Here is a 12,038-nt window from a genome sequence, read left to right as displayed (position 1 = left end):
CAAATCTAAACCATAACAAAAGAAAGAAAACCCTAGGCAGGGGGGTGTCTTAGTTTGGTGTTCCATTGTTCTGAGGGGACACCATGACCAAGGCAATTCTTAAATTAGGACAACATCTAACTGGGGATGGCTTACAGAGGTTCAGTTTATTATCATCATGGGAGGAAGCATGGCAGTGTCCTGGCAGATATGGTGCTGGAGAAGGAGTTCTGCATCTTCATCTGACTGCAGCCAGGAGAGGACTGTTTCTTAGGCAACTAGGAGGAGGGCCTCAAAGCCCACCCCCACAGTGACACACTTCTTCCAACAAAGTCACACCTACTCCAACAAGGCCACATATCCCTGGGCAAGCATATTCAAAGACCACAGGGGGCATATTTGTTTTCTGAAGTTACCATAATATCGGATTAAAATGTTTCATCTCCAACCACAATAAAAAGAAGCCGACTCTCACTTTTGCCAGCTATTTGCAAGAGAAATCAACAGAAAAGACCTGATAGAAGATTGTATTAACAGTAACTGAAAAACTACCAAAGCAAAGGAATAAAAGGAAAGAGTCCAAAAAAAAAAATGGTGTATGCATCAGTTACTTTGCTGTTGTTGCGATAAAACACCAAGAAATTTAAGACGTAGATAAAGAACCAAGACAATTTAAGGAAGAATGTTTAGTTTGGCTTAGAGTTCTAGAAGGATAAGAGTCCATCCATCCTGGTGGGGAAACATGACAGCAATTGGCACGCATGGAGACGAGAGCAGGAGGCCTCACATCTCGGACCAGAGAGATCACATGGGAAGTAGGATGAAACTGTAATCTCAAAGCACCTTCCCAGTGACAGCTTCCCCTGGCACCCTGAACCTCCCCAAACCTCCCCAAGAAGCAGTACCAATTAGGAACCAAGTATTGAAATGGCAAGCCTCCAGAGGCCATTTCCCATTCAAACCATCAGAGCGCGTGAGCAGAGTGTGAATAATAAGGAGGTAGAAGACACAAAGGAATCAAGAAACCTTTGGGAGATGGAAGCACACTGACTGTTCTATAAATTCACTGCAGGGCTCCAAGGCAGATTTGAGCTTGTGGAAGAGCGCTAAGAGAGCTAAAGGATGCTCTGGAGACTGTGGAAAAGGGAGGGAACAGGTAGGAGAGAACAGAGAGCCTGCAGGATTATCATCGAGCAGACACATAGGAGAAGAGGGAAAGGTCAAAGAGCATATTTGAAGGAATAATGTGTTTGATAAAAGATATGAATATAAGTATCTGAGAAACCCAATGAACTAAGGGGAACCTCAACATATAAACACTGAAAAGAGACTGTATTTAGTTTTTATAATAAAACTAACACAATAATATAAGACAAATACATACACAATAAGGGAGGTAGGTGGTGTCTTAAAGGCTGAACTCCATGATTTACCATACACAGAGTTTTCGATAGTCTTTATTTTGACATTATTTTTGATAATATTTGCTAATCTGGTCTGCAGACTGCTCAGCGGGAAGTTCAGAGGCTGAAAGGCTAGAGAGATGCTTAGTGGCTAAAACACTTGCTGCTCTTCCAGAGGATTCCAATGCAGTTCCCAGCATAGCACATAATTGACTGTAACTCCAGGACTAAAGGATCCGACACCCCTTTGCCTCTTTGAATACTTGTACACACATAACATATATTCATACAAGCATACAGGCAACAGATAAATTAAATAAACATCAGAAGAAGAGGTAGAAAATAACACGAGATGCCTGAGAATTAAAATATGCAGGAAGACCTTCAAGACACACGAAATGACGGTGGAAATGAGTAGCTATTAGTTCATTAATGCAAGAAAGATCTTGATCAAACCACCCAACAACCAAACCTTGTGATTTAAAGAACTAGAAAAAAAGCAATAAACTACCAGATAAAAGGAAATAAATAAGTTTAGGAACAGATAAGTGAAATAGAGGATAGAGATAATATAAGGAAATGAATGTAATCTGAAGTTGGTTCTTTGAAAAGATCAGCCAAGTTCATAATCCTTAAGCTAAATGTATTAAGAAATGAAAGGAAATCCAAATGCAAAAATCAAAAAGTGATGGATGAACATTATCATCAATCTAGAAATGTATGAATTGTAAGTTCTGTGTATAATTAAATGCAATGAATAAACTGGTAGAAACACAGCCCTCACCAAGACTGATGGTGAACAGAAAATCTGCACAAGTCTACAACTGTTAGAAGACGGAAGCATTATTAAGAATCTCCCCAGAAAGAAAATTGCAGGCCCTGGTGGCTTTGTGGGTGAATTCTATGAAGCATTAAAGAAAACACTTGTCCTATAAACTCCTCTAAAGAAACTGAGGAAGATGGAACCCTCTTTAGCTCATTCTAAAGACACTGCTCTCAGACCAAAGGCAGGCAAAGACTCCACTATAAAGTTAGTGGAATGATAGACCTTACGACTACTGAAAGACAGAACTCCAACTCAAATTTAATACCACACATTAAGATAATTCTTCACCATGCCCTAGTGAGATTCATTCTTAGACAAAAAGATGGCTCAACACTGCAAATAACGGCAAACTATATCAACAGAGTGCAGAGGGAATCACATGATGACTGCAATTTATGTAGGAAAAGTACTTGGCCAGTTTAGTGGCTTTCTTTTTAAAGTTTCATTTTATTTTATTCCCTTAGTGTGTGCATACACTCATGTGTGTGTGTGTGTGTGTGTGTGTGTGTGTCTGCGTATCATAAAACAATTTTCAGGAATGTCAGGAATAGAACTCATGTCATCAGACTTGCTAGTAAGCACCTTTACCCACGGAACATTTAGTTAGCCCCTCTTCAGCATTTCATAACTAGAAAATGCTAAGCAAACTAAAAGTAGAAGAAAATCATTCAACATAGTAAAAGCTGGGTGTGATAAAATGAGATCAGATATTACACTCAGTGGAGGAAGTTGCTTCTGCATGTTCAGAAGAAATCAAAGGGTGCTCGCTCACTCTCACTAATTCTACTCAGGGCAGTACTGGAAATCTAGCCAGAACAAATAATGAGGTAAAGGAATAAAGTTATCCACGTTGGAAATGAAGTAAAGCAATTTCTGTTCACAGATGAGAGAAGAGTTTATATGTAGAAAATCCTATGGATTCCACACCCACAAAGCTATTACAGTTAACAAATGAATTCAGCAAAGTCGAAAGATGCAAAATAAATGCACAAACATCAGATGCATTTTAATAAACTAACAATAAAAAATCTGAAAGGGAACTATAAAGGTAATTCCATCTACAATAGCATAAAAAGAAAATATACTTAGGTGTAAACCAAGGTAACAAGATTAAAGTCATAAAATGGTGACATAAATTAAAATTAGAGATAAATGGAAATACTTCCCATGTTCATGAAATGCTATACTAGTTAGTATTTTTTTTTCAATATCAGTACTACCTAATTTGATGTTTATCAAAACCTCAAATGGCTATTTTGTTTGCAAAAATAGAAAATTCATATGGAATCTCAACAGGCCTCCTCCACCTTCCATAAGGGAAATATTCCTGGGGCGGGGGAGGTAGAACAAAAGAAGAGGACTGAAGCTTCCGTGTTTGTAAAACTTACAAAACAATAAAAGAAAGAAACCCTTCAATAATGGCTTGAACAACTTCAGTAATGGCTGAGGAGCATGAGGACAGAGTTTAATTCCCTGAGTCACGTTAAGAAGATGACCTGGAGAAGGGAGAGTGCACTTGCGAACCCAATGCTGGGGATAGAGATGGGTGGATACTGGGGCTCACTTAGTGGGTGAGTTCCAGGCTAGTGAGAGATAAGGTAAAAAAGTGGTTGGTGGGGCTGGAGAGATGGCTCAGCCGTTAAAGGCTAGGCTCACAACCAAAAAAAGTGGTTGGTGTTGCTTGAGAAATAACAGCCTTCTTGTCCTACAGCCTACACACCCACACTCACCCCTCCCACACGCAAATGCACACACACACAGACACACACACACACACAGACACACACACACACACACACACACACACACACACAAAGGTGCAGACACTCACCCCTCCCCCAATCATCTCAACAGTATAGTGCAGGCAAAAGACAAACATGTGGGATAAAAAAAATTAACCTGACAATAAAACTTTCACATAGATGGTCAAATTATTTTTGACAAAACTGCCAAGATCAGTCAAAATGCAAGTACAGTTTTGGACAAATGATAGTGGGACAACTGGATATCCAGGTGCAAAAAAAATGAAGTTGTACTCCCAAGTTACATATATACAAAATGTACCAACAACCAAGGGAAGCCTAGACCGTAACATGCTTTGGAGAATACAGGCACAGTTTTTGCAACATCAGATTTGGCAATGGTTTCTCTGGTATAACACCAAAGGCACAGAGAACACAAAGTAAATAACAGATAACTCAGACTTCATGAAAACCTTTAAAACTGCTGTGTATCAAAAGTCAAAGCTACTGTGTATCAAAATACGATATAAGCCTAGTAAAACAGAAACAAATGGAGCAGGAGAGAACATTCCCAAATTCTCTATCTTATGAGAGCGTCAGTATTTAGGAGACAGAACATTTGAACTATTTTGACCAAAAGACAAGACTTGTTTTAAGATGAGTAAAAAGATGGATGGACAGTGTGTTAGTGAAAAAAAAAAAAACCTCAACATATCACTAGTGAGCAAGGCTACACAAATCAAAACTGTATGCTACTACCTTGTACTGAGAGCACAGCTTCCACAAAGGACAAGTAAACAGGTGCTGGGAGAGCATGGAGAGACTGGGACTCAGTGCTCTTGGTGGCACTGTGAAACACTACAGTGGAAGCGCTACTATGGAAGGCGAGATGGCATTTCCTCAGCAATTAGCAGGTAAATTGCCATATAATTTAGCAATTCTACTTCTGGATATATAGTCAAAATTGTCAGTAAGGCTTTAAAGAAATTTGCGCACTCGTATTCATAGCAGGTTTATTCATAATATCTAAAAGATAAAAACGAAACCCAAGAGTGACAGATGATTGGATAAGCAATATATAATATTTATACACATGCATAAGGGACTATCATTCATCCTCGAAAGGAAGGAAACCCTATATTATTCTACAACATTGACAAACCTGAGAACACTATGGCAATGCAGGCACAAAAGGACACAATGGCAGGCTTTCACTTAAATGAGGAACCCACAGTAGTCAAAACCATGGAAGCAGAAAGTTCTATGGTAGTTTCTTGGGGCTCCGAGGGGATGAGGAGCTGTTGTTCAATGCATAGATTTTCCATTTTACAAGATGAAAGGAGTGTGGCTACCGGTGGTGATCATAACACAGTTTAGGAACTGTGCACTTAAGATCATAAGGTTTGCACTGTGTATTCACAATAGAAAATTAGAGGGACAAATGAAACAAAATAACAACTGAAAGACAAAAGCTGCCTGTCTTGCCCAGCTACCTGTTTCAAAGGCTTTGGGAAGGCAAAATGTCACTTCTGCTGTGTGACCTCAGTGAGCTCATCACACAGCATACATTTCATACATAATATTGAAAAATGTTTAAAAAGGGGGGGCACCTGTTTAATAAAGGATTTTTCTACTATACCAAGCAATACTGTGGATATTATGCAGTTTTAAGAAAGTTATTAGTAAAAATATGTAGCAGTAAATTAAACTCTCTGTTACTCTGATTCATTTCACTTACTGCTCGGCAGGTGACATAGGCTGTCCTGTCTTGGTGCAGAAGACAGCTCATAGCCTTCTCCGGACCTCAGGACCACATACGGTAAATCTCCTGAAGATTGGGTTTGCTAATCTTTGTGGATGGTGGTGAGCTAATCAAGCATTTCCATGAATAAAAGCAAGAACAACAACCCCATTGGGGGATTGAGAAACCTTGCTTTGCTTTTAGAAAAGGGAGCATTTAAAACCCCGTTCCCCACTCCATCCCACGGTTTAAGTAGATGTACAACTTCCCCTAGGAGCTGAAGGTTATTAAATAACAAGCCCACTACCAACTTTGAGATCCCTCCGCATGATGAGTTGTCTGTTCAAGGGAGCCTCAGAAGACTGACAGACTTAATAAAGGATATTGTAATTGTTTTCCACCAGCAGTAGATAATAAGACAATTTCAGACAATGCCGCATTTAGGTTATTGACATAGAGAAGTCAAGTGGAGTAGATCTGGAAGCCCCCTTTCTGCTGGCTATATCTCACTGTGCTAGGATGTATTACACCGTGGGAGAAAGTCAGCAACAGTCCTACCCAGCTGTAGGCCCCATGAACTACAATAACCAACTGACAGGCAAGATGTGCTCACCAGGGCAGTAGTGGCATGACTGTCAGGAAATAACCAACCACTTTGTGATTGGATTTGCAGCCCACCACACAGGAAGGAACGCATAGCCAATGCTGTTAACCTATAGTCTATGGCTGCAGCAGGCATAAACTCTAGTGGGTAACCTAATGTTACTGATTTGCTAAATGGACATGGTTATCAAACTACCTTCTTTATATGCAGACATTAGGGTTTCTGTTAGCCCTGGTCAGAGAAACTTCTTTGGACAGTGAGCTGCAGTTACTGCACAGACTCAACTGCTTAGAGTGCCAAGAATAACTGGCAGTAAGGGAGTGACTCAAACCAATCCCTTCGTGCTCAGGGAGAAGAGAAAGCAGAAAGAATACAAGAGGAAGCAGATGGGAGAAAGTGCAGTGTGTCTTCTGGACATGACAGGGCTATTACATACACGAATTCATGTTTGTTGTGATTACTTGCACAAGGTATGCATAACACTGGCTCTACCACCATTTTTCCAAGTATGGGTTCAATAGACCCCCATTCCAAGGAGTTCATTCAATTCCTCAGCCCTCTCCAAATGAAATGAAGGACTATGGACTGCTAATGACTGTTGGGAATGTACCACTGATAAACTTCCCATGTTCCAGTAAAATTCCCTCCACTTAGGCCCATGCAAGCAACCATAATTAAACTTCTTGGGTCATTAAAAAATAAAGAAAAGACACGAAAGTAATAGGGAGACCTTGTTAGAAAGAGAAAGGGTTTTAGCAGAAAAGGAAAGGGATTCTGGAAAGCAGTGGGAGGTAGGAATGACCAAAAATTCATTATATGCATGTGTGAAATTGTTGAAGACAGTGTTAAAAATATCATAAACATGTCATCAAATTATAGACCTTTCCTAAGCCCTTGTCTGGAATATACCATATTTTTGGCCTCTACTAAGTTTTCTTTTTGCTTGTTTGCTTTTCTGGCAGCAGTAATCATATAGCTAAGCAAATTTAGACATTGCCAAATCTCGAAGAAACCATCAAACAAGGTGGTCATTTGGGTAGAGCATTTGCATACATGTTTATAATCCTGAGTTATTATTAAAACATCTTTGTCAAGTAAAACAATGCTTGAAATAAAATGCCAAGCTTTTGTTAACAAGCTGCCAATAAGAAATCCACAGACGTTTTGGTGGGAAACTTCACACTCCAGTGCTGGCCTCCAGGTTTTAAGTGATTCAAGTTACCTTTACTTTCCCATAAGAGAAGTCAACCACTGTCAGGGTTCAATGTTGCATTAAGCCCACAGATCACTGTTGACTTGTCACTTATGACTTTTTTATCATAGCATATGGGGAAGCATTGGGAAGCCCTGGCTGAGCCCTCCAAGGGATAAGCTTTAACCTTGGATGTCCATGTGTCTGTATTTGCTAAGACAACTCATTCCAAACCTGAGAGCCACACCAGAGTGCTCTGTGGGCCCGGACAGCACAGAATTGAGGAAGGAACAAGCCTACTACTCCCAGGACTACCATTAAATAATTTGAACTTGGGGACTGGAGAGATGACTCAGTGGTCACGAGCACTGGTTGTTCTTCTAGAGGATATGGGTACAATTCCCAGCACTCTCGTGGCAGCTCACTATAACTCCAGTTCCAGGGGATCGGGTATCTGCTTCTGTCCTCCATAGGCACTAAGCACACATTTGGGGGTACAGACATCCATGCAGATAAAACACCCCCATACATAAAAAGATAAAATAATGTTTAAAATATGAATTTCAAAACACTTGGTTAGCATTGAGGTGAAGTCTGTATTTGTAAATGCTTTTGTTCTTGGTTCAATTACCTAAGCTGTTAGAGATCATAAGCATAAAACAACATTAGCCTCCTAGCAAACAAAATATATCAATAAATGTTGGTTTCTCTCACTTTTTTCATATATCCCTATGTGCCCCAAATGTCTTGGTACTGTTCCGATGGAAAGTTGTTTTGTTTTTTTCATTTGAATGTCATGGACCCATTAATGAACTGCTCTAAGTATATTGTAAGTATATAGACACATAGAAGGTACACCGAGTCTGAATTCTCTCTCCAATCAGGGAAAGATAATTAAACAGAAAGCAACTATAATCTCTCAGAATAGCGAAGTGGTCAGCAACTTCAATTGCTATATTTTCTTCTGGAAAAGAGCCTCCATCCATGTCTTCGCAAGGAGAACTACCCGAGTACTAATGACTGTTGGGAATGTACCACTGATAAACTTCCCGTACTACCTGAGAGAGGAGACCTGCGCTTCCGCCAGACAGAGCCTATAACTACTCCTGGGCACCTGCTGGCATGCAATTAACATGTTTTTCCAACTGATAACTGAGCCTACCTGGATCTGATTAGCTTCTGTGGTAACCATGGGAAATTTCTGGAGCCTTGCGTGGAAGGTAAAGGCTTAGGTAGAAAGATGGAACCATTCAACACCGTGTACTGGGACAGGCAATTGAGAAGATGGTAATTAAATTCCTCAGCATGGAAATTGCTCTGAGAGGTCAGAGGAAAGTCAACATTCAGCTGAGGCTCATTTCCGGTCAGACATTCAAAGCCACACCAGCAAATTTCCTTTACCTTTCCTACTCTCTCCTGTCACTCACTCAGCACTGAGGGACGAGTACGGGGTTGGTTGGTTCCAAGGGTCAAGCAAGCAAGCTCGAGTTTTCTGCAAGTTCCCCATGGCTCTCTGTGCCGGGCAGAGGTGGGAGAGCGGCAGAATGGATGCACGGTGACTCCACGTACCTGAAAACATCATCATGTGCTGGAAGTTCCAGGGAATCTTCTGCTTTCTGCCCAGATTCAGGAGGAAGGAGAGGGGGTAAATGTTGCAGGCCCTGGCGACAAAAATTGCTAGCTGTTGGGACAGATTGAGGAAAACACGGCAGTCGAGGGGCTGAGCGAGCAAGCTCAGATACCGTATCCATATGCTTCTCTATGATATGACCCAGAAAACAAGGATAAACACAACAACTCATCTATGTCTGACTCGCTCCCCAGATCCATCGTTCAATGTCAATTCTTCCCCAGAAGGACATAAAATCCTGCCTTCCTTTGAACATATGCTTGGCTGAAAGTTGGTTCTGCACTGCCATTTCAATGAGTAAATTTTCTCAGCACATTCGTGTCGCTGGTGACTGACTCCTGGCTTCTGTTGGGAGCCGCGCGGCAGCGACGCCCCAACGCTATGGTGTTACCCTCCCCAGCAGCAGTTTGGAAAGAACAGAAACATTTCTGCTGATGGTTTCCATCTCAGTTCCCATCAGTTCCCGTGCCTGTTCCTAGCAAGCTTGCTTATCCTTTCCATTTAGTGGATTTAATTTCGAGAGGAGCTGACTGTCAACATCTATGATACAACTGCTATTTCAAGACACTTCCGTAAAAAACCCGCGTCTCCTAAGCGAACACCGGCTGAAGAGCTCAGGCGTAAGCCTCCTCCTGTGCTTTACTTTGTCTTTACTCCCTCCTTGGTGGTGTGTCTGCTCTGGCTTGGCCTGGACAGGGTGAAAAGACTTGGAGTGAGACAGCTTCCTTCTCTCTATGATCTACGTTGGGATGAAATTTGGGAGTTTGGCAGAATCCGGAGATGAGAGATTGACACCAAGTTTACCACAACAGCGGGAATGGAGAGATGGCAAGCTCCCCGGAAGTTACGATCATCTGCCAGTGACCCTGGGGGGCAGGGGAGGCATCATCCCAGTTTTTCAGGGAGGTGGACAATAGCGCCAGGCTTGTCTTAGGAATTGTTCAGTGTCCCTTGAGCCAGACACATGCTGTCATGGGAATGAATACCTTTGAGTCCAGCCCTCCAGAAGGAGTTCCCTCTATATTTAAAGTGGGGTCCAGATTTTTGTCTATTCTAGTAGCCAGGAAAGCCAGCAAGTCCTAGAGACTTGTATGTCTCTACCTCTCCAGAATTGGGCTAACGAGCACGGTTTTTTTTTTTTTTTTTTTTTTTTAGGGTCCGGGGGTCAAAATTTGGTCTGCATTTTTTTAAGGCAAATACTTTACCAGCTGAGCTAACTCCACAGTGGCAAAAGGTGTTATTTGTTGGCAATAAACTTGCACACGCATAATGCTTCTGATGTTGAAAGCACGGCAGTCATGTTAACATCTATGATGTCTTCAAAGTGCTACTAGGAATAAGGTTGGAACATTTTCTATTAGTTTTCTTCAAAGGATACAAAGGCTCCGAGTATAAAAAGAGCATTGAAAATGTGATTCTGGAAGGTGAACAGAGCCAGGCCCATGTAGCAGAAGATGACGTTCTCAGCCAGGAAGTTCATAAATTCAAACAGCTGAAAACAAAACAGAGATGGAAAGCCACTGATTACCACCCGGATGTGTGTACAGCTCGTTTATTACCGCTTTCATGACTGGACCATCCTCCTGCACATAAGCCACCACTTTGACCTTGGGCTCCTGCTATTAGGACACTGGACTTACCTGGTCCTTTGCCTAGTGACTTCTACTATAGCCAGGTCAACATTGTATTATTTTCAACTGTCAGGTTTCCAAATAGAGTTCAGGTGGCATCAACCAGCCGTATCTTTTCACAGAACAATTCCTCACCCTCTTTCTTTTTTTTTCTTCTTTTTTTTTTTTTCAGAGCTGGGGACCGAACCCAGGGCCTTGAGCTTGCTAGGCAAGTGCTCTACCACTGAGCTAAATCCCCAACCCCTTCACAGAACAATTCCTTCTCTGATGACACAATATTTCCAATTTTCCCTGTTAAGGAAATAGAAGTCAAGTGGCTTGCTCAAACTGTGATATAGCAAATTACCTTAAGGTTGTTTAGCCTGCCTAAACCTTAACTTGTAGATGCATAAGTTCCAGGGAGATGAGAGAGAGAGAGAGAGGGCAGAGAGAGAGAGAGAGAGAGAGAAGAGAGACAGAGAGAGAGAGAGAGAGAGAGAGAGAGAGAGAGAGAATATGAATGAATCAGGGCTGTGATACAAAAAAGAGAATTGATGTATATATCTATATCAATATATATCTCAAACAAAGGAGCTTAAACTAAACTAAGCCCTTTCAAGCAGGCAGGAGAGACAAACTTGGAAAACTCGGAATGAGCATGAACATCAATTATATTTTAACATTGGAGTGATTAGCTTATTTCCACCCTTAGACAATGAGACTCATTAAATTGACTGATGTAGGTATATCCATTAAATGTCTACAATTTCTAGCTAGTAACGGGGATGATTAATCCCAGGGATGAGCTTCTGTAGCAAGAGCACAATAGATACATCAAATTCGGTCGGAAGAGTGGAGTAATAACGTGTTATGCTGAGGGGTGCTCCCAAGAGTTATTCTTAGACCATTAACTAAACAATTTAAGTTGAACATAAAAAAGCATTTTCTAACTTCTATATTAAAAGCGAAAGGGAAATGTGTCCAGGGGCTATGCCAAAGTCTGATCTGGCACAGACTTTAGTTTATGGTCCAGGCTTTCCACTTGGAAGTTTCCGAAACTTCATTCCTGGACCTACATAAATCATGTAGGTAAACGTCTCTCGAGGCGTTGCTCCTGACTTTGTAAGGACTCATTATTTTTTCACATAATGTATTTACAGCCCCACAAATAATGCCCAATACCTGTTCACTGACAGTTGACAGAAAGAGAAGCAGAATCTTGTCAGAAACATTATTTAAAACCGGTAATAGAAAGAGAGGATTAGAAAAGACACCGCTCCTTCGGAACAGCATGGTCTTTCTGCAGTGGCA

At 41.2% G+C, this 12,038-nt stretch overlaps 1 protein-coding gene across 1 annotated transcript in view; it reads right to left on the bottom strand.

Annotated features, from left to right (window-relative positions):
- Slc9a9 (solute carrier family 9 member A9) overlaps nt 1-12,038 on the bottom strand; it is a 535,118-nt gene that overhangs the window by 201,985 nt on the left and 321,095 nt on the right. Inside the window, exons 10-11 of the mRNA XM_032909913.1 lie at nt 10,496-10,609; nt 9,057-9,168 (exon numbers count right to left, since the gene is read on the bottom strand). Of these exons, the coding sequence (XP_032765804.1) occupies nt 9,057-9,168; nt 10,496-10,609 (226 nt within the window). The remainder of the gene's footprint in view (nt 1-9,056; nt 9,169-10,495; nt 10,610-12,038) is intronic.

Source organism: Rattus rattus, chromosome 8 (genome assembly GCF_011064425.1).
Source record: "Rattus rattus isolate New Zealand chromosome 8, Rrattus_CSIRO_v1, whole genome shotgun sequence".
NCBI lineage: Eukaryota > Metazoa > Chordata > Mammalia > Rodentia > Muridae > Rattus > Rattus rattus.
The sequence above is the reverse complement of the archived record's forward strand: the minus strand, read 5'-3'. Positions and strand labels throughout refer to the sequence as shown.